This window comes from Dufourea novaeangliae, unplaced genomic scaffold (genome assembly GCF_001272555.1).
Source record: "Dufourea novaeangliae isolate 0120121106 unplaced genomic scaffold, ASM127255v1 scaffold89, whole genome shotgun sequence".
Lineage (NCBI taxonomy): Eukaryota > Metazoa > Arthropoda > Insecta > Hymenoptera > Halictidae > Dufourea > Dufourea novaeangliae.
This window is the reverse complement of record NW_015373988.1, coordinates 776,810-802,948: the sequence shown is the minus strand read 5'-3', so window position 1 is coordinate 802,948 and position 26,139 is coordinate 776,810. Positions and strand designations below refer to the sequence as shown.

Genomic DNA, 26,139 nt, shown 5'->3' with positions numbered 1-26,139 from the left:
GAGTTACCGCAAAGATCCTTCTCAAGGGTGGTACGAGGCGGTAAACTGAAATTGGATTTAGCAGTGTAAAACGAGGAGGCTGGTACGTGGGGGATGCGGCGGTGAAAGGCGACGAGCTGGATCTTTTTCAGGGCGCACGCGATGACGGACAAGGCGGTCGAGCACGTGAGCCGAAGGAACAAGCGAACTGAAAGGGCAGAGAGGGAAAGAAAGAGAGCCGACTGGCCACGTTATTGACAGCGAGTGAATAACCGAGATTCCATGGAGGGGGATCGCCTTAAACCGAGAGAACTGCCAAGATTCTCGAATCAGAGATTCGACGTGGCCCTTCTTCTACTTCTACGTCCTTCCATTTTGTCCCCGGGTTCTTTTTCTTCTTTCCCTCTCTTGCCCTAAAGGGCAGAGTAGCAGATGTACCTGGAAAATTTACGGACAACATTCATCACGATGGCCTGCCACCCCTAACGAGGTAGATCCTCGATCTGGATACGGACGCGCCGGTCGAAATGAGAAATTGAAAGCTCCTTTTAATTCGGAACTTTTCCGGCGCTGGTTCGTTAAATGGGATCAGTTGGAAGAAGTTTCAATTGGGTCGGCCCGGGGATAGGTCGCTACGCTTTAAATGGATCCCAGGATCTACGGCCAGGGCTGGCATGTGCTTATGCCGGGATCCTGAGGAGTTACTGTTTCTTGTTAATTTCTAATTCCATCCGCCGTGAACTTGTACTTCTGTTGTCCCTTTTTTTTTATTTTTGTCTTCCCAAGTTTGCATAATCGATATATCCCGTTTTATACGTTGCGATAACAATTTTTCTCGCTAGGGTCATCGGATATAATGGGCCTGAGCGACACCGGTGTAAGATAAAAAGCGAGTTGACATTCTCAGGGAATCCTTTCGTCCCCTTATCTGTCCTATCCGCTTAGCAGTAAGGGTGTGGGTCGATGTCCAAGGAAAATCTCAGACCAGGAACAATACTCTGTCAACGTCAGGGGGATGAGAGAGGAGTTGAAAGTGGCCTCTTCGAGGACTACGGAGCCATAAACGAAGGGTCTACTTAAGATAACAGAGATCACCCTGGCTAGTTCGCGATAGATTCTTTCGCGCGACTTCAATGTCCCTCAAATTTATGGGTTAGGATAACGGGCAATTTCGAGCAGGAAGAAAACATGGACCAACGATTATACTAACCGGTAGATATGTCTCCTCCTGAGAGTAGTAAATGGGATTAAAGCGGAGGTAATAACATGAAGCTCCGAAAAAACCTTCATTTATGGATTATGAAGAACAGAATTTAGTGTAACGTGTGTAATTATTCTTCTCTCGTAAATATACTGTAAGGAACAGTGGTAATGTTAGACTATCAAAGTAACATTTACTTCCACCTAGTTAGAACATACAGTATCGTAGGAATTCATCGTGATGTGGAAGATCTCAGGTTCCATCGGAAACGAACAGGCTCGAAGGAGCCGATGCTGGAGGTGGGGAGGCGGCGGTGGTTGATCCGTTCGTTCGACTCGACGCCAGTTTGCTCCAGTTTGTACTTAGCTCAACTCCATTACCATCTCACTCGTTCTGGAGTTCTAATTGATTATATGAGGCGGTAGTTTCGCAAGAGTTCGCTCGTTACTCGGAGGTGGCTCATCCCATTCTTTCGCCTCCAGTTTCCCTCCTCCGGACTGGGTACTCGTCGCTCTCTTATAACACTTCGCATTCCTTTCGCTTTTCCACAGCTCTTCGGGGCCACGGATGCGTATAATTAACGAGACACGACCCACAGCAAAGGTTTGTCGTACAATCGTTTCATCTCTTGGTCGCCATAGAGATACTATCCTCATGTTTCGGAATTCACCTGAGGTGAACACTTTATCACACATGCGCCATTAAAAACTTCATTAACGGGACGATTCACAGGCTGTAAATGGTGCACATAAATTTCGACTCGGGTCGATAGTCGTGTAACTGCCGATGCGCTTTTTGCCGGGCAACTGCACCGAATATATCTCTAACGTGTATGTAATTAGTATGTATTACATATGCCGAGTATGGTTCCAATGTGGTTAGCTCCGTAATGTCAATATACCAGCTAATTAATCAATTCCATTATATTACGTGGTTAGATAAATGGAGGTTGGTAAGATGAGACAAAATTTTGATACACATTGATTCTACGGAAATGTTCTACAAATTCAAGATTATATGAGTACCATTGTGTGCTACATTCTGAATATGTAATCGTGCAATTTAAAGTGGTTTTAAATGTAATTGACCGTATATATCTTTAGAAGATTGCAGCTATATTGCTACGTATTCTTTCAGAAGTCATGCAAAATATGTAAACATATGGTTACAGACGCGTCGCCATCAAAACGGGGTCTACACGCACAGCTTCCGGGGTCCAAACCTTCTTCTACAATCGTTCATCCTGCGAAGAGGCACAGTTCACTTACGGGAATATCGAGAACGAGCGTTCCACTTGGCAAACATCATGCTTAATTTATCCCGGAACCTGTCGTCTCGGATAAACTCGTCGTTCGGGGAGCAGCGTCCCACGCGGCCGTATCCGCCCGGCCGCTCTAAAATTGCGGGTCTCTTTCGTCGCCAGTATACACCGATACGGTAACGACGTCGTAACCGCGAAACGGTGTCCGCTCGCGCTCATGTCTCTGCCTACCCATAAATGAGACACGTTCCGCGCGGGGAGACATTAACATAAGGTATACGAGTATCAAGAGGGATATCTCCGGCGTGCAGACGCGAGAGCACGATTACCTTATCACAGGATACGACCATTAATAACGAATGTTGGTTGAAGGGGAGGAAAAAATAGAGAGAGAGGGAGAGAGGGAGGCTCCCAACGGCGCGCCCTGGCGCAAACTACCCCTTTATTGCAGGGTGCAGCGTATATAAGTGATAAACGCGATCCCTTTCACGACGTTATCAGGGCAAAATGTACATCTTTCATATCTTCTGTCGGCTAACACCGTATCCGTGGACTAAATGGTTCGTCCTTTTTACGGTCGTGATTTCAGGAAAACTTCAGTGAATACGAGAAGAGATAAGTCCTCTCTCTCCCTACGTTAACTTCTAATCTGCGTTTTGTTAGAGTAGATACTTTAGTAATGAGGAGAGTTTTCTCTGTGCATGGAAATGGAGAATTCCATATATTCGGCGAGAGGTAGTCCCAAGTAAACAAATTTTATTCAGAGGACTCAAATATATTATTTCTATAGATAAGTTTAAGGTGCTAATATCAGATGCAGGATGATGACTGTTTGACTTGAGACCGTCCAGATCATATTTCTTGACAGTATAATATTCAGATATGTACAAGTATCGATATAGACAAGTCAGTATCGTGGATATAGATGTGGTATAGCAAATAACCTTAGACAGAGACACCGTTCGACCAACTTGGCCCTCACCTAGTCCAGATCGTACCCCCTGGGTTTCGGCTAAACCAAACTAGCGTTTACCAAGACTGAAGTCCTTCCTATCGAGTTTGTTGAATTCTAAACGGTTAAAATTATATCTGATAGAGCTAAGATTGCCACCGTTTAGTCTACAGAGTCACTGTCGTCGGTCCGTGTTTTCCAAGTTCACGGGGTTAGATCCCCCGAGCGTTGCAAATTGAACGCGCAAAGTTTCGAGGAGCGTCTACTTTAAGGGCATGTATGCGACAATAGGGGACCGGGGATAAATGATGTATTCACCCCGAGAGTTTGCGTGTCACGTGATTCTCACATGCACAACGCGCCATAACGGTCTTTATTAAAGGCTTCATTTTCTTACAAGCAGCCCGAGCTCTGTTACACCTCCTTCTCCTTCCCGTGGCAACGACGTCATTCACTTCCCTCGAATTTCGTCCGCGAAACGGCACAACCCTTGAACAGAAGAGCAGCCTGGCTGAGAATACCGAGGCCAATAATCCTTGGTGCTACAACAGGCTTATTAAGGACATTAAGGCGTTTATAACGCCGCGGTTTGGAACGTGACAATATCGTCCACTTTCATCCGTACTTACCCTCGTTCCCCGGGCCTACACTGTGACAACGGGGCTGTTAACCCCGTTTGAATTCCACCGACGAAGGTGGCGACCCGCCCGCTAACCCCGTGGAAACGGTAATGGAATGGAAATTTTGAATGAGAAAGGCGCATCCCTTATCTCCCTTCTCTGTCTCCGTCTCGCTCTTAATTACGGCTAACTTTGGCCGTTAGTACGGAAATTTTTGGACGTTGACATCTCTGACAGATTCGCGATGTAACATTTATCTCGTTAAAAGTGCATTTCTGACCTAATTTACACGGGACTTTATCTATTGCAATTTCTCGCTCGTACGACATCTGCCATGAAAACTAGTTTTCTTTTAATACCTCGTGTACTAATGAGTAATCTACTATTTCAAAGGATCCTAAAAATATATGCCACATTAATAATAGTTCCCAAAGTAAAGGATGATATATTACAAATAAATTACAATTCTCTATTATTACAATTAACACCTCGTACATTGTACATTATCAGAATATAGAAATATATTTCTCACTAGAATTCCCATTCACAATCACCAGTTAAATTTATCGTCCCCGCCCTCCCCCTCCCAATTGTCGAACACCAAGTACAGTCACCCCTCCAACCCCCTGCCCAGTAACATCAAATCCCTTCTCCATTTTAACTATCATCGAAGTTTCGTTACGTTCCCCAGTAACCTCTCCACCGATACTTGTTCGCAGAAGTGGATCGAAAACGATCCCATTTTCGTGACGAGCATAAATCTTCCGGGCGGAATATTATTATCGACAAAAATGCCAGGGCTTTAAGAGGCATTACACTTTCCCGGCGATTCGGTGGCGTGATGTCTGCTGACGTCACCGGGAAATTGTTCGACCCGGTGGAAATATGGTCGCCGCGGCGCCCGCCAAATCGTGCGTCGCATTTAGGCTAATCGAATGGCTACCGAAATCCTCGTGGCCAAATGTCCTACGGCCTCCCCACGTTGATAATCGGTTCGTTAAACGAGCTAACGCGTCCGTTTGCTGGCCTGGTCCACGAAGCCTCGTTAAAACCGAATCAACAGGACCCCTTTGTTCCGTTACGTTGGTGGTTCGTCGTCGCAGTCGAGCAAAGGCACTATCCTTTAAAGAAACGTTCAACCAGGAACGGCACAGGGATAACCGTCGCTTCCGCCAGGCTATCAGATGTCTTTTTCTCTATTTGCCCCAATTACTGCCCGCAGCTTCCCGTGGATCTTTTTAAAGCAAACCCCGTAGAGCCGTGACGGGCAGCCGCGGGCTCCTGTGAAGGCGACGCGAGGCAGGAAACACAACGACATATTTGCGTATCGGGATTCCTTGACCCTTCTCGCACATTTTAATCTAAACTAATGTATCACTCGTATAGATCGAACACAAAACAGATAGAACTTATACATAATACTACTTGATATAAAGGCACTATTTTCGCGTGACCGACACAAGATCAGGTTGCTTCTATCTGTTTTCTGTTCAATCTGATCGAGGTTCCGATTAATCGTGCCTATAATTACTTCAGCCACGATATATCGATACGTGTGCCACATGCATACAGCTTAAAGCACACTCATGTGCAGAGGCTTTTGACACTCCGGGAAAGAAAGTTTGCCAGTTCCGCCGCGAAATGCTTTGAAAGAGAGGTCGTCGGACGTCGGTGGCGCGAGGCAAGGGGGATGAAAGAAAGAACGAAGAAGCGGGTTGGAGCCGATGGTGAAAAGAAAAAGGTAGCGCGGCCGAACGAAGAAAGCGAGGCCCCAGCCGCGGCAAAGCCCTTTTCCCAAGTGGAGTTGGCAAGCCTCTTTTCTTGCAACTTGCATAAAACCATTTTCCAGCCCCAGTCAAGGCGGGGCTGTATGAAGTTTCTTTCCGCGGGCAACTAATGCGTCGTTTTCAGACACTCGCCCCGTAGCCTGTCGGTGTTTTAAGTTCCGTCGGCCTGGCCGGTTCGACGAAATACACCTTCGAACGCGTCGTGAAAATCATTACCCATCATCGGGCTGAATCATCGATACAACAAAAGAATTTCCTCGAAGACAATACAGTACTGTCTCGATAAGTGTGACGTACTCGGGTTCCTTAGCTTCTGTTTACTCTGTTTAGATTGGTTCCATAAGGGCTCTCCCCGACTGGTGGGATCACGCCGTTGCTCGTGTCGCATTCATCGAGGAATCACTGTACCCGCCGACTCTTTGAACTTGTGCACCCCAACTGAAGAAATGTGTATCATAAATTAATGAATTTCGCTGACTGGAGATGATTAAAAATGTAAAAACTCCTCGAAACCCGGTGTTTACACAGCCGGCAGAGAAGTTTTAGTTAAATATAAGATTGCAGCCTGACCATTCCGTCTATTCAACCCATTCACGTTCGAATGAATTCACGATCCCAATGGATCTTTACCCCCAGTCTTATAATTTTCCTTTAAATGGGCTGCGGAAAGCTCTAAAGATACTATTTTTCTGCGAATTATATATTCTCCAGCGGAATAAACGAGTGATTTAATGGAAAAGTTAATTAAAATCGGCGTTTCGAGTGTGAGCATTCTGCAATTCGATTAATTGGACGTCCATTGAATCTCACTCGACGTTTCAGGACGCAGTCTTGGGGAAATCAATTTCATGACGTCGTCGAGCTTCGAATTACGGTGGACCTAGCAAAAGTTCCGTGTAACAACGGCGTGGACAGGATTCAGAATCCATCGTGGCGTATGGTACCAACTGGAAATTGTTATCTCTCGGAGTGCAACTGGCAACAACTCAGCTATTTACGTACCGTCGCGATAGCGGTTGAGTTATGCAGACTAATGCACTTGTCGACTAATGCCACCTCACCTCGAGTCGAGTCTAGATAACGGAGTACCAGCCTTTAACCTCAGCCCCGGTCGAGTCCTCGGGGACTAGGTGAGATTTTAAGGGCGGGTATCAAACGGTACGAACAAAAGGGGAACGGTGATGACGGGGTCACGCGCGATGTAACGTTACTGGTTCACTTCGACAGTTCCACCTGAGATCGCGGAACTTTTCATTTCAGGCAGGAAACGGCAGTCCAACTATCCGATGGAAATCTTAAAGTCCTGGATGGTATTGCTTTCGAATGGCCAGGTGAAATTTAAAGACGTGGAATAGCGCACATTTGGTGAACGTTTTTCCGTGGTGAAAAAAAGTATCTTTGTTCGTTTTGAATGTTAAGGGCACTTGTGGAGGGGAATTGGAAACGTGGGGAACTCGTTTGAAGAAATTACGTTCTTAAATATAAATGATGATTCCAATATATAGAATAAAAATCAGGTGTGGGAATTCATAGAGTGGTATTGAATACGACTTTACTGACGTGTCTGACCATCGCTAAGTATTTCTACTTGCCGCAGTAGTATTCGTGACGGCGCAGTGTTAGCCTGCCTTTCTTTGATTTTAATATGTCGAACTGGCGAATAAAGGTGGAAACACATTATCATCACGTCACGCGAAATCACATGCTATTACGATGCATACACATTTACATATACGTATTTGTCTGTGTTTTACTCACACTCTACGAATGGTCACACGAAATCATGTAAGAACGTGTGATTTCACATGACGCGATCTTAATGTGATTCTACTATAATGAACATTCTTATATATTAATACGGAATAGAGAATTCGGCTATTAACTTCTATTACAACTACCACGGTGTTAGTATACAGTATTAGTCGAGCACTTGTAATACTCACAAAGAATAATGTTAAAATTTTCTTTCAAGTTAATCATGTATTTTTCTTCAATAAACTTCCTTCCATCCAAATTCCATCAATTAATCAAGTATTACATCTTTAACATCTCATTTCGCGAAACACTTTATGATCATTAACATTTCACAATAATTGTAACATTACAAGATCCAGAAGGTACCATCTCGTTCTCGTAAGAAGGGAAACGAAGCAAGACGAGGAATCACCGCGGCATAACGGGATGTCCGAGTTAAAAGCGAGTCAAAGGAAGCTATTTGCTCCGGTAACCATTTTCGTTAGCATTCAGTGGAGTGGGGCTTTTTAGGCGGCGGACCTGCTGGAGGCAATTGTCGAAATTACTCGGGCCGCTCGAGTGGAAACGTAACAGCAAACGCCCTGGCGCGACAGAAGTTGCGAATCCCGTGAACCCTTTAAAGCGACCGGAAGCCGGGAGGCATCAGCTGTCTAAAGTCAGCCGGGCTGCTCAAGTGCCTCCGAGCCTTGATTGCACGATTCATAACGACGAGGATTCGGCTCTTTTCGTTCCCCTTACGCCCCTCGCACATCCTATATCGTCATCATTGCAGGCCATCCGTTACCGTGAACCTTCCAATCCTGTCGGGCGTCGGATCGCTCGTTACGGTTACCAGAAAAAAAAAAAGAAAAAGAAGCAAAGAACACGAGGAATTTACGCGAACGAGCCTAGCTACTGCCTAGATCGGTCGAAATCAGGGGAACGTATTTTCATCAAAGTGCGATCAACTCATCCGCAATAACAGCTTCGGAAGGACTTGTACCGTATCCTCAGGAATACACTATGCTCGTCTAGTCTGGCCTTCTGAGTTCGTTACGAGCTGGAACTAACGCATAAACGTTCGGAATTATCGCGTTTCAAATTACCGCCAGCTATTTGCGTACCCTCCCACCTACGGACCTTTATTGTTGGCGAGTTGTTCCTTCCTCGTACACCTGTAGACAGTGGTAATTCGGGGGGATTTTAGTTTGATCGTGTGAAGGGATTTTCACTGGCAAATAGACAATTTCCGAGAGTTGGAATATTTCGAAATATTTGTTTTTAATGAATACCGATCTTCTTACGAGGCGATCGCGCTTGTTTCGTTTCGCCTAGACGAATGTTAAGATATTGTTTTTTATAAATTTATGAATTTACCCAAATAAAAGTTATTTCTTCAGGTTTCTATAGGAACAAAGTCATATGCTTTACTTCCTCCACGAAAGATTTAGCACTATGATCCCCCAAACGGCGCGTATATGGTACGAGACATACGAAATTTGTTCGTTGCCAACGGGAATAACCGCCATTGTCCGTTTTTCCCTTCAGTCGATCTTTCCGCGGAACAAACGGCCGTGGGATTCGACGTGTAAACGATATCACCGCCTGTCCATTGTGCCCGGCCGATAATTCTTTCCGCCTCGTCGCCGAGGAGCCGAGAAACTTTCGGCTTCCGGGCGCCCCACCGGTTCCTTCCTCCATAAATCAGAGATAAATCACTTTTAAACTCGCGCTGTTAACTCCAGGTCGTCGCCGACTTGGCCGACCACCGTCTCGCGGATCCTCCGACCCTCCCATGGGTGACCGTCGACGGAATCGATGGTCCGCAAGATAATGAATATGTCTCCTGGACCCCGTTAACGCGCCGCCGGACCCGACTGACTCGTTCTTAATTAACATAATACGATAATGACCCGAATGCCCGCAGCGCCACCGTATCTAGGTTGCCGATGACGTGGCGTTTCACGATTGCTCATTAATAATGCACGTTAAAGGAAGTTTCAATCGAGCTTGTTACCGTTACCCTCAAGTGCCGGCAATTTCCAGATGAAGAGAAGCTGCATTGAGTTTCGTGGAAACTGGGGAAACTCGAGGGTGGAGGTCATTTTATTTCCCCTACATTGCATCCCCCCACCAACACCCCCGACTGTTCAAACTTGATTGTCACTGGTCGTCACGTTACGGGTATTCGTTCTGGGTTTGTGAATTTTGCGAGTGTTCGTCTTGTAATTTCATAACGATTTTATTGGAGGATGACGATGATGCAATTCGATCGTTTAGATCCATAGTAAACAGATCGAATACGTATAGACACATATACTGCTATTTCAATTGCAATCTTCTCCTACATTATACCCTAACGGCGGACATATTAGTATCATCCGACGATTAAACCGATAGCAGATAACGTAATAGGAACGAATAACCATTCCCCGAAAGTTTTCCCCGGTTTTATTACGCGTACGTTTTACTGGCCCATGTCCTCCGAGTAATTACTTTTCCCGGCATTTAAACAAAGAGGACACTAGGCGGCCGCAGCAGGCGGTCAACGAGCAATCTCACAGTCGACACCATCAACCGCGGAATCTTCAGGCCGGCGATTGCAACGGAACGATATAATTTTTACGATCCCGTTGCTGGTCACCGCACGCAGCGTTCCGCGTGGACACGGTGATTCCGTGTCGTGTCCGCTTCACGGGGACGGCTTTAAATCGGCGGCAGAGATAAAGAGGTCATTTTCGAAGGTGTACACCACGCGCTTTATCCACAGTTTCCGCGACGTTTATGCGCGACACCGAGGACTTCCGGTACCGAAGCCTATCGCACGCGTGCAGCGTACTGAAAGTGACTGTCGCTAGCTGATAACGCTGCTCTCTGCTCATTTCTGATGTAGTTTTTTTTATTACGCTTGTGTTAATGTCAGCGTATTTGATAAATAATACTGTTGGGTATTCTTTATCGCGAAATTAACCACCATTTTTTAAAGGAAGGAACGAGGAATGGACGTGTGAGATTTCTGGATTTTGCTTAACCCTTCCTCATATTCTGAATGTCAGTCGACTGGTAGACACGCGTTGTTGTATAATTGCCGAAACGTTAGACTTGTTACTTGTGTCCTGCAAAAAAAGAACGAAAAGAAAGAAGAATTTCATAGGTAGCAAGAAGAAGTTGTAGGTGATATTTTCGAAATGATGACTTACAGGTAACGTAATGTTTGCCAATAGGACCTCTGCAATTTAAGTTTCTCTTTTCCAATGCTTCAAAGTATGTTATAATTGAATTTCGACACACCGAACGAAAAGACTGATTTTCCTGCGTCGAAGGGTAAAATGTTTTTCAACATTATACGAATATAATTTGCATTGATAGACGGTTCGACGTTCAGGGGATTTTGCAGCGATCGAGACGAGTAATAATCCGCGAGTGTAAAGCGGAACGAACATGATGGATTATTCCAAATTTTCCATCCAAATTCATTCAATTTCTGTGTGATCGTTAAAGACGAATATGTTCCGCCGTATTCATGCCGGAGAATAATACCCTTTGTGTTTTTTCGAATTTCGATGTATTTTCTTCTCGTGTTTGTTTGTAATTTCCGTGATACTCTTGTATGCATAGGTTTATAACAAGGTTAAAGATATTTTAAATTTTGTTCATTATTCAACGAAACAATATTCTAAAGCCAATTCACGTCTGTGTTTGTCAATACAAAAGTTATTATAACTCGTGCAACCAATTGGATTACCGATTGTTACGGTGTGTCAGACCTCTACAATGCAAATGGCTGCAGCGCAAGGAAATATGCGAAGTTGATTGTGTCAGAATCCCTGTGACACAGTGGACGCGTCCATTATCCGCGGTTAAGCTACAGAGGGTAGAATAATAACATTTGGAAAAGAATGGTCTGCGGAAGGCACTCCAAAACGTACGACCGGGATAACCCACGGTTGCCGCGAAGTATTCGTAAATTACTTCGTTAATGCGCGTCGACCCGGCAAGTCCTCCGTTAATTCAGCGTCGGAACTTCCCATTATCCTTATCGAGCACTGAAATATCGTGTAGGGGTAGTAGTTCCCGCGATTATTCGCTAAGCAGGAATACGAACGGAACCAACCCCCCAAATGACGGTGTGTACTGTACGGCTTTCCTAAATGGTGGCTTACGATTTCGGACCGGAGGCAAAGAAAATAAATACAATACACAGAGAACAAATGGGACAGAGGAATAACACAGCTGAAAATAATTTGTCCAAATAACTCGAAATATTTGATTCTCCTTTTGTTAGGTGCATTTTTACTGTTCTAAATATACATGTGGTGGGACGACGTAGAATATAAAATCGAATATGATGTGAATCTATAGTCACAAATGAATTGAAAATATAGGAGAAAATTTATTGAAGCTTTCCTCTACGGTAAAATCATATTGGAATATTTGATCTAAGAGACGTGGTCTCGTATATGGCTGACTACTGTGTCTGACCATCGCCCACTTGTTCTACTTACATACATCCAATACAGATCGTGGTTCATTGGCTTGATGCGCAGATATCATTTTCGAACTAGTAATTTCTATCAAATTATTGTAAAAAAAATACTAATACCACTTCATTACTAATTAAAGACAACATCAGTAGAAATAATTAGTGATGGACAGACTTCCTGTGGAGGACAGATCGTCGAACTAAACTGTTTCCACAATTATTACCGTCGTTTGCACATTTTCAATGACTTATGGCATATAGATTCACCTTCTGTACCTCTATACACTAGGGAGCGCCTTTAGATTCAACCTCTGCACCCCATATCCCATTCTTTCGTTTCCTGAACTCGCCGAAACTTCCTTTTAACCCGTGCAGCGCAGAGCTTTCACCGGATACACTTCGTCGATGACGAATGGTACAGTAAATCATGGATAAATGTTCGAGAACTGCTCAGCACTGAACATTAAATATTTCATAAACTAGTTACCATATGCGGCGGAAACGAACATCACTGACTTCAGAATTCCAAACTCTATCACTACGCTGAACCTCATTAAAAAGTAAGCGTCTGGGTTAAATCCTTACCAGTGCCGAGGAGCCTTCGAACAATCACCGAGGATTTACTGTAGTTATAGAACATCCTGCCCGTGTTTTCCAGCCATCCGAAAAGAGATCGGAAAAAATAGCTTCGTGATCGACGTTACATCTATCTACTAACCCCCCTCTAGCATGTCATCCCCCTCCACCTGAAATATTAGCCCCGTTTCTCTGAAGCAACACCTTCCCTTTAATTTCGATCCGTGCCTCTCCTCCCGTAGGAGAACGATCGCGAGCGTAGACGACGATCCCTGTGTTCCGTCAGGATGGGCGGGGGTTGAGGGAAAGGGGAGGGGGTGGTGGCAGCGATTTCACGAATGATTTCACGGGAATGCGTATAACTCCGACGAAACCTGGAAAACGCTCCGCGTTCCGCGAGCTTCCTAGATGTAAAAGGGGAACCTGTTCGCTGCGATTTGCTCATCCCCCCACCCCCATTTCCCCACCGCCGACATGCAAACGTTTCGGGCCAACGATTCCCGACCCCGGTTGCATCGCGAAACGAAACACGTATCTTGTTTTAACCTCCGACCCCCTCCCCCCGCCCCGCGGACTTTGCACCTTGTGCGGGATTCTTCGAGCGTACGAATCGAGCGATTCCGCGAGAGGGGCTCCAGGAAAGCTTTTCCTCTCGTGAATTCTCGAACGGGCGAGCGATCCGCGATGTTTCCCGCTGATGATGCGGCGGTTGTTTTGTGTTTCGCCGACGGTGGGGAAGTTCGTTCGGAATGGTAACGGGGGGAACGTGTCCGGGGTTAATTCATCGGCGATGGAAGCGTATTCGGAGGGGGAGGGGCGATTGAATTCGTGTTTTGGTGAGTTTTGATTTGAGAACGAGTATGCTGTTTGGTTGCTGTGGACAGTCGGGATTGGAAGTTCGCAATGGAATTGTTATTGGCAATCTAGAAATATCGTTATTAAGATTGTTAATACTTGACCTATAAACGCAACCAAAGTTATATGAAAATGTTTTGTACCAATAACAGTTATATACAGTTATTGTAAATCAGTATGTTAGTTTAGAAATTAGATAAGAATGTCGAAAAAGCGGTAGATATAGAGAAAAGGGAGTCAGGATAGAAAATGCCGAAGGTGATTAATCAATTATTCGGTCATTCATACGCGGGTGCATTGCTTGCAAATAGTTATGAATATTTTCACCCAATTACGCTTCCACTTTATCGCAAAAGAAGAAATTACCAGTACACGTCGAGCGGAATGCATTGGCAATAGGACGGCAAATGAAAAGTGAGGAGATTAAGTGTCCTCGGTAACATTATCGAACATCCAAGCAATTTATAGGGCAGTCGCGAGAGGGAGAGAGATGGAGAAGTTGTTGAAAATTCGAGACATAAACGAGGATCATTTGGCGGCGATCTCGAACCCCGGGGCGAGTTAGTAGAGCGGAAAACTAGCTAATTCAGCGGACTCGGCGTTCCTGTAAGTGTAAAGTGGCTTAAAGGAAAGGGGCGCCGATCGATGGAGCTTTAATAGCCAGTGTTTATCGTCAATACGAAACTCGTGGGGGCCCGAGTGTTCGCCCCTTATATGAGCAGAACGTGACTCCGTCAGACGCGAATCAGCCGAGTGCCTTTGATTACAAACGTTCCCGGAAGAGCCGCGTACACGTCTGCCAATTAGGGAAATATTTCGAATTTCCTTATAATCTAATTGCCGGCACAAACGTAACTAAACGGTCCCATCAACGGGTCAGAGCAACGGTGGAATCGTTTTCTTTGGTATCAAAGGATTGCTGCTTCGACATCATCTAACATGTTCGAATTTCGAATGACCTCAAGTGTCAATGTAATTGAATTACGGGGGACCTGGTTAGACGGTATCCAGTTTCGGAACGTGGCTCGTGTGCCTTGTCAAAGGGGAATCAGGAACGTGTTACTTCGACTATTCTAGGGGTAACATAAGGAGCCCCTCTATAGGGTGTACATCTGGTCTTGCTTAGGTAGATACGTTTAAGAGTCTTTCGTTTAATGAGAAGAACGAATTTCGTTCGATCTGAGGAACTGTTCTCGGTGAACCTATTCAACCATGGCGATATGGAGGGCTTAGTTCACTTGAAACCGTTCCCAATGAATCGATGGAATTCCATAAACCGCCGACAATTCTTAAAACGTGACTTGTAAGACCCCGAGAACATAAATTTCTGTGGGAACGAGATTGATCGATCGGACAAGTTCACACTTCACCCGCTGTTTTGCTGTAACAAGTCCATGGAGGGCCATTCGGAAGGCAACAAAATAAAAGCGAGCGTATCGGGCGGATCGTTTCATCATATTTCCCTCGGACTCGTTACTCTCTCACCGAGCTCGCGCGCGCTGTACAACACAACTCACGTCGAAGCGAGTGACTAACGCGAGGTGGCACGAAACAACAAGAACTACCATCATTTTTCTAGAAACCAGTTAACTTCAACCGGCTGTTCCGTACGTACAATTTCATTCCAATCTGGGAGCGCCTGGGTGGATGCAACGATCCGACATTCGTACGCAATTTATCAGGCGCTCGAAGAAACCGATCGGTCGCAGGATCTTGAAGGAACTGGAGAGAAAAGTGACGGAAAGGTTGAATCCTCCGAGAACTGTTCGCCTGGTTTAATTGCCCGAAGAATCGTATGCAAGAACATTTTCAACAAAAATCTCGACCAACCTACAATGGTATTCTGTATTGCAATTATTTTAAAGGGTCGCGACGTTGTAACCCTTCTATTTTCATATGTTCACACTCAAACTGACATTTACAACTTGCTGCGTAAATATAAATAATAAATAATCGTTACGAGAAATGTCCTGCTTGATGGAAGCTTCCATTTCAAAGCTCAATATCATCAAACTCGGTGAACCACCCTGTATACTTGAATATCAACACTCATCCAATACCGGTTAATATAGTCCATATATCGCACCATAACGCGTACGACAGCCTTCAAGATCCTCTCAACGATCGAGTCTCATAAAATCCTCATCCCAAGAACCGCGCAAAAATTCCCAACAGGTCTAATACATCCGCCCCACGAGGGGAATGGGTGGTGGTGCGAAGTACCCGTGAAAGGAACAGCCGTTTCCGCTTCGATACGGGGCAGTCCTTCCGGGTACTTTAGCAACCGATTCACGGCAAACGCGGAAGAAAAGCTGACCTAGATAACGGACGCGACAGGCGTGATAATCGATCGATCAGAACGAGACTGCGAGGTGGAGGGGTGGTAGGATAGAAATTCGCGTTTCCAAACGACGATCTCGAGGGACGTGGCGGCGGTGACCCTCTTCATGCCTGGCTCTTGTCCCTCTTCCGAACCGGCTCGCCCTTTGTTCCGGCCGGGGTTTACACTGGAAACAGCCGCTTCAGTGCCGTTGTACTTAATTAACGCGCTTCCTTTCAGCGCTCGGTCGAGGGCTTAATCCGACAGCCAGAAACTGGCCCCATCCCATCCCCCTTAACCCTGATGCTTTCACCGCTTGATCATTTCGGCAAACACCGGCCCAGATCGACGCAAACTGATTCGACACGGACGACGATCGCGTGCATTGGTCCTGTTGTCCCTCTCTGTTCCTCTTCCTCTCTTTCTGGTGAAAGCGCGACCCGCCTCGGTGTCCCTCGGCCGAATAACGAGACACGGATCCGCGAAACGCTTCGAATCCGCACAAAGAACCATTCTCGAGCCTGTCCGCCCGATAAATGGCCGTCGCTCGTCTAGCCCGTTTTCGGATCAAAAGACTCCCCCTCTGTCTTTCCGGGCGGGCCTTTTCAGGCCCGGCCAGCGCCAGGCTTGATTAACACGTCGCGTCCCCGTCCACTTCCCGTAGACCTGTTCGACCCTTCGATCGAGAGGATTCAATCCTGGGGACGGGATTTAATGATTTCGGTAAACAACGCCCTGTGTGCTTGGACAAACAAAGGGAATATCCCGCGTCTGTTGTCGGAGCAGCGGCTGAATAGCAATATGATGAGGGTTACCGAGCGAATCGGACGTGCCACGATGTAGAGATCTGCAATTCCGGGCTCGAAACGACACCGAAATATCATTCGATACCGCGGACATTCTATTGAATCGATCCCTCTTGCCGCGCGACGAGTGGACTGTTTGCACGATGGATTTGTCGGACGCTGTATTTTTTTCAGTGTTGCTTGCGGTTCGCGGTTGTGGCCGCCGAACAGAGGCTGAAAATGTCCGCCTGGGAGCTAACATTCTATCGGTGAGTACCGAGCCGCGTTTGTTTTTCAATCGCAAGATTTATTCTTGTTATGAAGGAACATTAAATGACTGGACTATATCGGGTCGCTTATTCGATTATACAGGGTGTTTCATTTTAGCATTATACCCCGACTATTTTTTTTAATTATGGAAACGCTATGATTTTTCAAGATCACCTTCAATTTTTTGCAAATACACCTATAATTTTATAGTACCATAAAAACCACCCGACGATCTTCCTTTTTTCGCCCGACCTAATTCATAAGCCGTTATTAAGAGCATGAATCTTCATTTTTCCCTATCCCTCGATCGCCTTTGATCCCAATTATTCAACGTCGTCGCTCCGCCCTATGCGAGCCGGTTCTTATCTCTTCGCCTCGATCGTCCGGATAGGTTCGATCTAAGTTCTGTTTATCGTCCACCACGAGACCCTGCACTTAAAACCCCAGACTTTAAATTAGGGCAAAAAGGGACCCGGGAGATCGTTGTTGCGGATACGACTACTGCATCCCGACATTTTAATTCGCGAAGGTACATAAACAGAGGGCATGACACCGGGGGGTGGTAATGACACGGGCAACAAGGGGTCGACGGACACGCGACTTGCAACAGCGCATGCAACCGCGTGCACGCGCCATCGATGCACTGCGACGCAGTGCGTGACCGACTAGGTGGAGGCGGACTTGTAATGGCCAGTCCTCGATCCCCCCAGAGGAATCGATGCAGCGTGTCGGTGGTAATTTTCTCTCGAAAGACTGCGTCGTACGCAAATCACGTCGCCTAACGCACGGGAGGAAGGATGTAGCGATCATTCTCTATTGGTTTGTCCGTCGTACATTTGCAGCAGGACATCGATATCCTCGCTGTTTAATATTAGAGTTTTAGAGCTCCCTCACTTTTTTTACCTTTACCAGACCCACTCGGATTTAACAATAACGACCCAATAAAGAGAATTGGTACGCAAGGCGAACAATTAAGGGAAGTTTGCCGAATTTGAACGATCGCTTAGCTTGGACTACTAATGTAACTTTTTTTGACGTGTGATAGAGAATATCTGTATCATAGTAGTAATTGTATTAACTTGGTATATAAACAACACATATTGTCTATCATACTGATAGATAATACTGGGGATTTAGGAAAATTGAGGATTCTGCATTTCTAAACACCCGTCATTGGTTCTGAAATGAAGGCTATTAGAGAGGACTGTATTTTACCCTGTTCCCTTGCTGCGTAAGCTTTTCCATGTTGTACGTGGCCACGAGTTTTCTGCGTTTATCAGGTAGTCACGAACTTTGTAAAATGTAAATTTCTACGTCGCCGTTGAGCTTATTTCACCGCCGATCGCGAGGCGAATGCTGCGAAAGGGTAATCGACTCGTGTCCCGCGATCATTTCAGTATCGGTCGATAAATTCTCTCCGATAGGAAAAACAATTGTTGCGGAAATGCTGGCGAAAGAGTTTCTCTTTGTTGTTCAACGTCCTCGATTGTAAAGAATTCGTTGAATTAAAATGAAATCACGTGTCCGTAATGCCTGAATTCTTTCGAAGATTATGGGTCTGACGTTTTCTGAACTTCGAAAAATCCATAGTCGGAAACCTGATCAATCGATAGAATTATGTGACGTTATTCGATCATTACACAGCAAATCCACGGTTCCACGTTCAGCCCAATTACAGACGCATATCGTTTCCATACTCAAGGATCCGATATCAAAGCTTTGAAAGCTGCAACTTTTCCCAGTACAAGTTCAACGTTCAAAATAAATACAGAAAGGTAAACACAAACGGAAATACCCTGCCAAAGTACAGTAGTGCTTTGCAAATAAAAAAATAGTCTGGGTATAAAGATTTTTCAATGTAATGATTCTGAAGATCGATTGATACTATAACGAAGAATTACAGAAAAGAACAAATACTTCTAATCAGTTTACCGATTTCAGTCATGCTCGTGTTTGCTTGAAAAGTGTACCTTATATCTTCTATATTAGTTCTACACTGGCAATCGCCGCTCACTAGCTCGTTCACCCACGATCCCCAATCCTCTTTAAACCCGTACCTTCTGAAACAGCAGATAACCGAGGGGCGAGGGGGGGCAACGATGAGTACAACGTAACAATCATGCGCTTAGCTGAAGCAGATTAAGTAGACAAACATTATCGGTGACGTCCAAGTTCATTGTTCTTGCGCGGGACGCGACCAGAAGAACAAGAGGCTTCCACTTGCCGGATCGACTGGCGGTGTCCCTTCGATCGGCTTAAAGTAAAATCGCAACCACGCGAACGTGAAAACGCGGGGATTAATTTCTATCGTCGAGGAGCACGGAGTGTAACTACACCGGCCGGGAGCTAACGTAATCCGAATCGATTAGTAGACATGTAATTGATATAATACAGCTATTTAGGCCGCGCTAAATTAATCGGTTCTTTTAGGGAGGCAATATTGGGTGACTGTTGACACCTTCATTGCGCGTTCCAGCTTATCTGTTCGCTTTGAACCTGATTTTACTAGAAACGAGCATAATTGAGTCTTTTCTATGATAAATCACAAGTTAGTTAATATTCTCTGATATGATCTTTCGGATAAATGGAACTAAAGGTGCTTGACAGAGATATTATAATACCACAGATATCGGTGACTTGGCTACATTTTCCCATCGTTCTGAGTCCCTTGTATGTATATATTCTATTTCCACGATGTAGACCGTAATCAATAAAGATTTAACCCTCGAAGTTATATATTATTATTTATAATATTTTAAAGAAACTCGATGTGTCAGACTGTATTATTATTGTGCAGATATTTTGATCGTATGCTCCCAATATTCTAGACTCTTGCCTCCTATTTCTTTATCCCTTTTTTTCACAAACTTGTATATCCCATTTAATACAGTTGCAAGTAATGATATACTAAAGTATTGTTTCTAGTATTTTAAGATACTCGACACACTAGACTGCAGAGGGAATGCAAGGTATTTACTGTCTTTTAGCCCCTAATGATCGAGCAAGGCCTACTCTGGGGATTGACTTCTGTTTAGCTAACAATCCCCTGCGTCTGCTACATCCTGTCTCCCGTCCGTATCAAAATTCCTCGTTACTCACCGCTTCAGTGTGCACAGGATGAGCAGCAAACAGCAGCCCTGTCAAAGCTGCAAATCCAGGACGCAGCGCTGCCACAACTAGGCTCACCCTTGTGACCAGAACGCATGCAATGGCGTGCAGGGCAATATTCGTCGCGTGATACCAGCTCGGTGTTAATCCTGACATCAGGTAGTTCAACCTGCAAGTAGAAGAGGACAGACGATTAAAATTGTGCTGTTAGAATCTCTAAATATTTACGTGTTTCGCAGAATATTGTGTATCACGTTATCGAAATATCAAACAGAGTTTGATGGGATTCTGATTTGTTATTCAGAAAATATTTGCTTTCAATTAATATTGCAAATAATAATACGAATATAGTACGGAAGTATTATATACTGTATTAAATTGAAATGATCATTTCTGATGCGCTTTTATTTACACTTTGAATGGTCGCCACGTTTTCATAGGAAACAATATTATATTCATAATACTTAATACAGAGAGTTTTATGAAACAGTTCACAGATATTCAATGAAAATACATTTTCAAACATACCATTGTCACATCCGTTCGCGCGGATTCTCTTTAGAATCCGCCTAGATTTGTAAATCCCAGGCTCGACCAAATTAATATTAGGCAACTGTTTCAAATTTCTCGTCTGTCGAATTCAATCGTATGATTGCTCGACCGTTGGGGCTGACGAATCGCGAGTTACTATGCACGGGTCTTGTCGAATGATCTGTTTTCTTTGAGTGTTTGTAAACGAATGACTTCGAGTCCCGCGTGGCGTCGCGCTCCTTCGAAGTTCGCCGAAGGCGTTATCAAATTTCGCCTCCTAATTGGTTGCGCCCTGAAGGGGGAAGACAAATTCTTGGGTTTTCCCAAGTGACGTGGAGGTGGAAAACCTCTCTTTCAGAAAAATATCGCGCACGTGGTCACGATACGACTTGACCGCGACAAATTTTCGAGGTCCCCCAACGGTAGGGTTTACGTCAGCATTGTCTGCGAAACAAAGGTAAGGCCCGGTGCGGATGGGTCCCAAGTTTACCGTGCGCACGTGGCGGACTGCAGACCAATTGACGATGATGGAATAGATGAACGTAATTAAGTGTAGTTACACAAATCGGGAGATTCGAGGGGATAAATATTTCCTCTATGAACGACTCTGAATAAGCATAGGAATGTAAAGAATTAATATTCAAGTTCAAACGAACTTTCCAATAATTCCGATGATTCCTATTATCCATAGAACATTGCGGATTGTATTTCTCAACAAAGAATCGAAATCCTGAAGATTTCCCCCATTGTACTCTCTAGCCCATGCCCGCGAATTAATTCCGATAATCGCGACTATAATTCTTAGCGTCGCTGCACAATGGCATTAAGCAAAGTTGAATCCAATTTTCCAGGAGAATGCCGATAGCGGTTCTTTCGTTCCGATCAGCACTCGAGGCCAAAGTATCCTTCCCTCTCCGGTAAACGGTTAATTTCGTTTGATCTAATTGGCCGATAATTGAAACCACGCAGTCCTCCTGATAGGGGTCTAAGTGAAATCAGTGAACCGTGATCGTAATTAGATAATTACGGCTACGCGTGACCCATTAAAGTTCATTCCGCCTTCAGTGGCGGAGCTTTGGTTTCGAACCCTTTAGATATACTACGTTGCAGGCATTTGTGAGAAATTACTGCGGTACACTGCTTACTTTGCAAACCGTAACTCGAATGTGTTCGAGTAATACCATCGATCGGTACAAAAATCATATATGTACTCTCTTAATCTTTAACTAGTCGCATGGGGTAATCGCATTTTCGAAACGAGAAATTAACTCATTAACTGTTTAAAGCTCAGAACGATACCGTTAGATACTGCTGCTTTTCACTGTGTATTATTCGAATAAAATTCTGCCCAACTCTGGTCGCTGGGAAGACAGGTTGGCCCGGAAGAAAAATAGGTGAGACAGCGAGCCACCATCAGGAGGAAAACAAACACCGTAGCTGCTGACGCGGCTGGGTAATAATTTTGAAAGTCTGCCGACGGCATAAGTTCGACGCCTCCACCCCCTGGCGACGGACCTGAGCCTTGGCCCGGTTCCAGGTGTCAGGGATCCTGGCCGAACGGAGGCGTATCCTGTCTTCTCCTTGGCCCTGGATCAACCAAAGAACTTGGACGTGTCAGTTGCAAGTCTACACGCAGATTTTACTACGAACGTTATGGCCCATTCAAATGTGATTACGTTCGGCCTAGCTGAAGATTAGTCGGAACAGTTTCAGGCCTGATGGGCAGAACTGCTACTTCCATTATGCGTGTGAACAATGAGCCTCGTCATTCGTATTTTACTCAAAGTAAATGGATTGACTTTGCTTTCTGGAACTCTTAATATTTCAGTAGTCTTCGTGTATTTGATTTTCTGTAGTTTGTGTGGAATAGGATGGGAAACTTGTGCAAGGAATTCCGCAAGTGTACACTTTGGAAAGTGATGTTCACAGTGTACATTGATCGATAGACAACTCGTATACTAATATAACGGAATGGGAGTGGTCCAGAATGTATCATTTTCATGAAACACACTGTTGCTATACAGAATTCGTGATAAACAATTATTCGAGTCTGTAAGTAATCCATTATAGATACTTTTACACGTTCACTTTTGAATATAACTCTACCATCTGTTGAAATACACGCATGTTTACGATTAGAGGAAGGAAACAGGTAATGGTGAAGCAAGACGGAATCACTTTGATCGTGAAATACCATTCCCCGAGTAAATCCGTTTCTGGGCGGTCACATTCTTGACGATAGAACGACAGCTAACAATGTATTCACAAACGGATGTTCTCATTTCCTGCGCCCGTGGTATGCAGTTAGCAAACGGAGACCGACGGGCGTTTCGAAACATTTCCGAGACGCAATCTCGTTTCACAAGGCGCAAGGATACGCTGGCACCGGTGGGCGCAAAGGGTATGAGGGTTGCATATTTAGGACCTTCCTGTTTGCACTTACGGGCTTTCCTAGACATGACGCACGAGTCTCCGGTCTCGTAGTCGCACTGCTCGGTCCAGATTCTGTGTCTCTCCTTCAGTTTCGGTCGACTGTTTGAGTAGATGCGACCGTATATCGCAACAAAACCAAGATTATTCATGTTGTTGATACACAGATAATAAGGATAAAACGAATTTATGAACCCCTTTGGACAGTGCATAGTAGAGTATGCTTTTCAAAACTGTAAAGAAATTACGCAAACTAGGTAATACACTGAGTTGAATAAGTGCATACATTGACATGGAAACGTATACATTTACTGAATTAACGCTTTTACTGGAACATATACACGACAAGTTATCATAAAAATATCTCTAGAAATGTGTTCTAAAAGTTTAAAGGGACACTCGCACAGAATTATTACGTATTTACTGGGAGTTGAAGGTGTCCAATAGATTCGGTTAATTACGAAACTCGTGCATACATTATCATTTGAAATTCTATCGAAAATCGTTGGTACCGGCTTCGTAATATTCAGACGGGGAAACGGAAATAATGACTGTAACAGTTCGATGGAAATATAAAAGTAAGCATGCAAACGCGAATGGCATAATTGTCTGTCGCAGCGAGATAACTTCTGTGTTGCGTCCGATTGCCCGATATTCGTTCCGTATTGCGACGATCAATCCCTTGTGGCACGACCGAGATCATACGCGAAATACGACATAAACAATCGTGTCCTCCCTCGTGTACTCGCGTGCAAAACAGAACAGGTCATTACGCTGAGTGACGCATTTACGTAAATAATTAGCCGTTAATTACCGACTTCGTTGAACCGGAGCGACCCCCAATCGAAGAGAGGTCAGAGAAGCTCTTGTACCAGTAGCTACAGACTGATCGGATGGATCGATTCTCGTATTTATGATAATTTCCATTTCGGCGAGAAATTAAGCGACGACGGTCGAACAAAGTGGAAAAGACGAGGGGGAAAAAGGAGGACGTGGGGGAGAGAGGAAGACGGGGGTTGAAGAGAATAGGTTGATCCATTATTGGTGAAGATACTCGAACACTGTTCACGACGTAATTAGGCATTCAACCGTTTCGGCCTTAAGCTCTTAATCGGCTTTGTTGCGACCTGACATCCTCTTAAACGCATGGCAAGTTAGGCCAACCCGACTTCCGCGGTTCGTGCTTCCTGGCCGTTACTTGTTGACAAACGCCGCTGAAGTTACCTTCCACGCTCCGACCCGGGGGTAAGTTCGCCGAATGGTTTTCCGTGAAATATTAAAACGTCCAGAAAGCCATTCCAGTGGGGAGGCCATGATGGAATTATTACGCGGCCGGAAGTTCGAACGTGTTGACAACCCGACGCTTAGCGACACAATTGGTCGGAAAATATCGGCGGGCCTCCTGTAAACGCGACGTATATTCCTCCGATAAACAAAGTTCGTCACGCTATTCCGACTGTAAACGTACCAAGCTCGAAACTGGAAAAATATGCCCGTGTAATTCAGCCTAATAAGGCTTGACGTCCTGTAACTTCACGTTTTCTCAGAACACAACGATGTAAAATATCCTCTAGTTGCAGGCAATAAAGCAGCATGCTAAAAATTTTATTACAAACGTTTTTATCGGAGTGATTCAATTACTTTATTTTGAATTTAATAGATCTGCATTGCTGTATTTGGAATTTTGAAAAAGGTAGATCCCTAGTAGCAGAAATAGGACACAGTAGTATAGAGTATGTATGTGGTCAGACAACACGCATACCGCCTAGTCAACTAAGTAGTATAGGATACGTCTCTGCCATACACGCAATACGTGAATGGTTCCTGACCAGACAACTGCCCAGGATGATCCTTGGCAAAGGACTTAGTTGAACCTCAGGAAGCAAACATTAACCATATCGATACATTACGAGAATATTGAACTGTAATTAAATAGAAGAAAATGACCTCAATAAACAATGGTTCAAAAAATATATTCAATAACTCCTGTCCATAAACTCCAGCGTTCGTACACCTCAAACATTTCTCCTCCCCTCATTACGATTCCCCTGATCGCTTCGTCTTTTTCGAGGACAGCCCATAAATCCCGTTAACACCCAACCGACCCCTTTTTTTCTTGCACGCCTGCCAATTTCCCCCCTGGGAAACGTTTCCTCTCCGTTAAAGGACCGGTGACCGCGAACATTTCAAAGCAAGAATACAATATGATGAACTAAAACTGATATTCGCTCATGACCGCAGCGAGACCTGATACTAACTGTCTGACCGCAACTGCCCTCTTACTACTGTCTAACCGCTGCCGGTTCTATTACTACTGTTTGACCATGCTAGCCGGTAACTGCCAGCCGTCCCCCCTCGACACCGTACCGCAGCGCGGATCGATACTTATTCGTACTTTACCCGTCATGCACCAAACCCCAGACGCTTTCGTGTTCCTGGCGGGAACGCGTGTCCGCATTAAGGACGAGCAAAGTCTCCCCGAGTCACGACGCTTTGATTCCTCTGGACGTTTCTCTCACGGCACGGGGAACCTCTGTGTGTGTGTGTGTGTGTATCTCTGGTAATGAAATTTTGCGAGTTTCAGGCACACTTCAGCTGGAAGAAGAGTAGACGAAAAAGTGGGCCGCGAGGAGGGCGTACATGCAAAGGACCGAGCACACAGAACGAGCCGTTCTCTGTGAAACGTCCTCAACAGACTCGATCTGTCGCCGGCAGAGCTGGTAAAAGGATTTAATTAACTAATGACACTTGGCCTTTTAATCGGAAAGTATATTCAGCTCTAACGGTCACTGGTAGTCGTTTGATACGCGAGTGAAGTGAAGGATTTTCTTTGGGATGCTTGAAGACATTAACCCCGTACCAAATTAGATGTAAGGATCTGAAAGATTATGGTGCAGGCTCTGGTTACTGGAGACTGTTTATGGATTTTGTTTTATCGTCGAAATCGTCTTAGAATATCGGGGTAATATTCAGATACCGAAATCGTGGAATTATTCTAAATTAGTCAAGATTTATGCAATTTCACGTTTTCACTGTCTTGGAACGTCTCTGGGGGAAGTAGAATTGAATCGTAGATGGCCAGGCAAGTAAAATCAAATCGTACGTGGACAGACAAGGGAAATGAGATCGTACGTGGGCAGGCTAAGAGAATAGGGTCTTACGTGAACGGGGAAGTAGATTCGAATCTTGCTCGGGCGGAATTGTAGAAGAGTACTATGTGCGCAGTCGGACTGGGTTGGGAATGCCG

The 26,139-nt window shown here is 44.9% G+C and overlaps 1 protein-coding gene across 1 annotated transcript in view; it reads right to left on the bottom strand.

The window, feature by feature from the left end:
• Positions 1–26,139, bottom strand: part of LOC107187588 (transmembrane and TPR repeat-containing protein 1-like) — a 183,184-nt gene that overhangs the window by 86,828 nt on the left and 70,217 nt on the right. Inside the window, exon 2 of the mRNA XM_015575715.1 lies at positions 19,923–20,100. Within this exon, the coding sequence (XP_015431201.1) occupies positions 19,923–20,100 (178 nt within the window). The remainder of the gene's footprint in view (positions 1–19,922; positions 20,101–26,139) is intronic.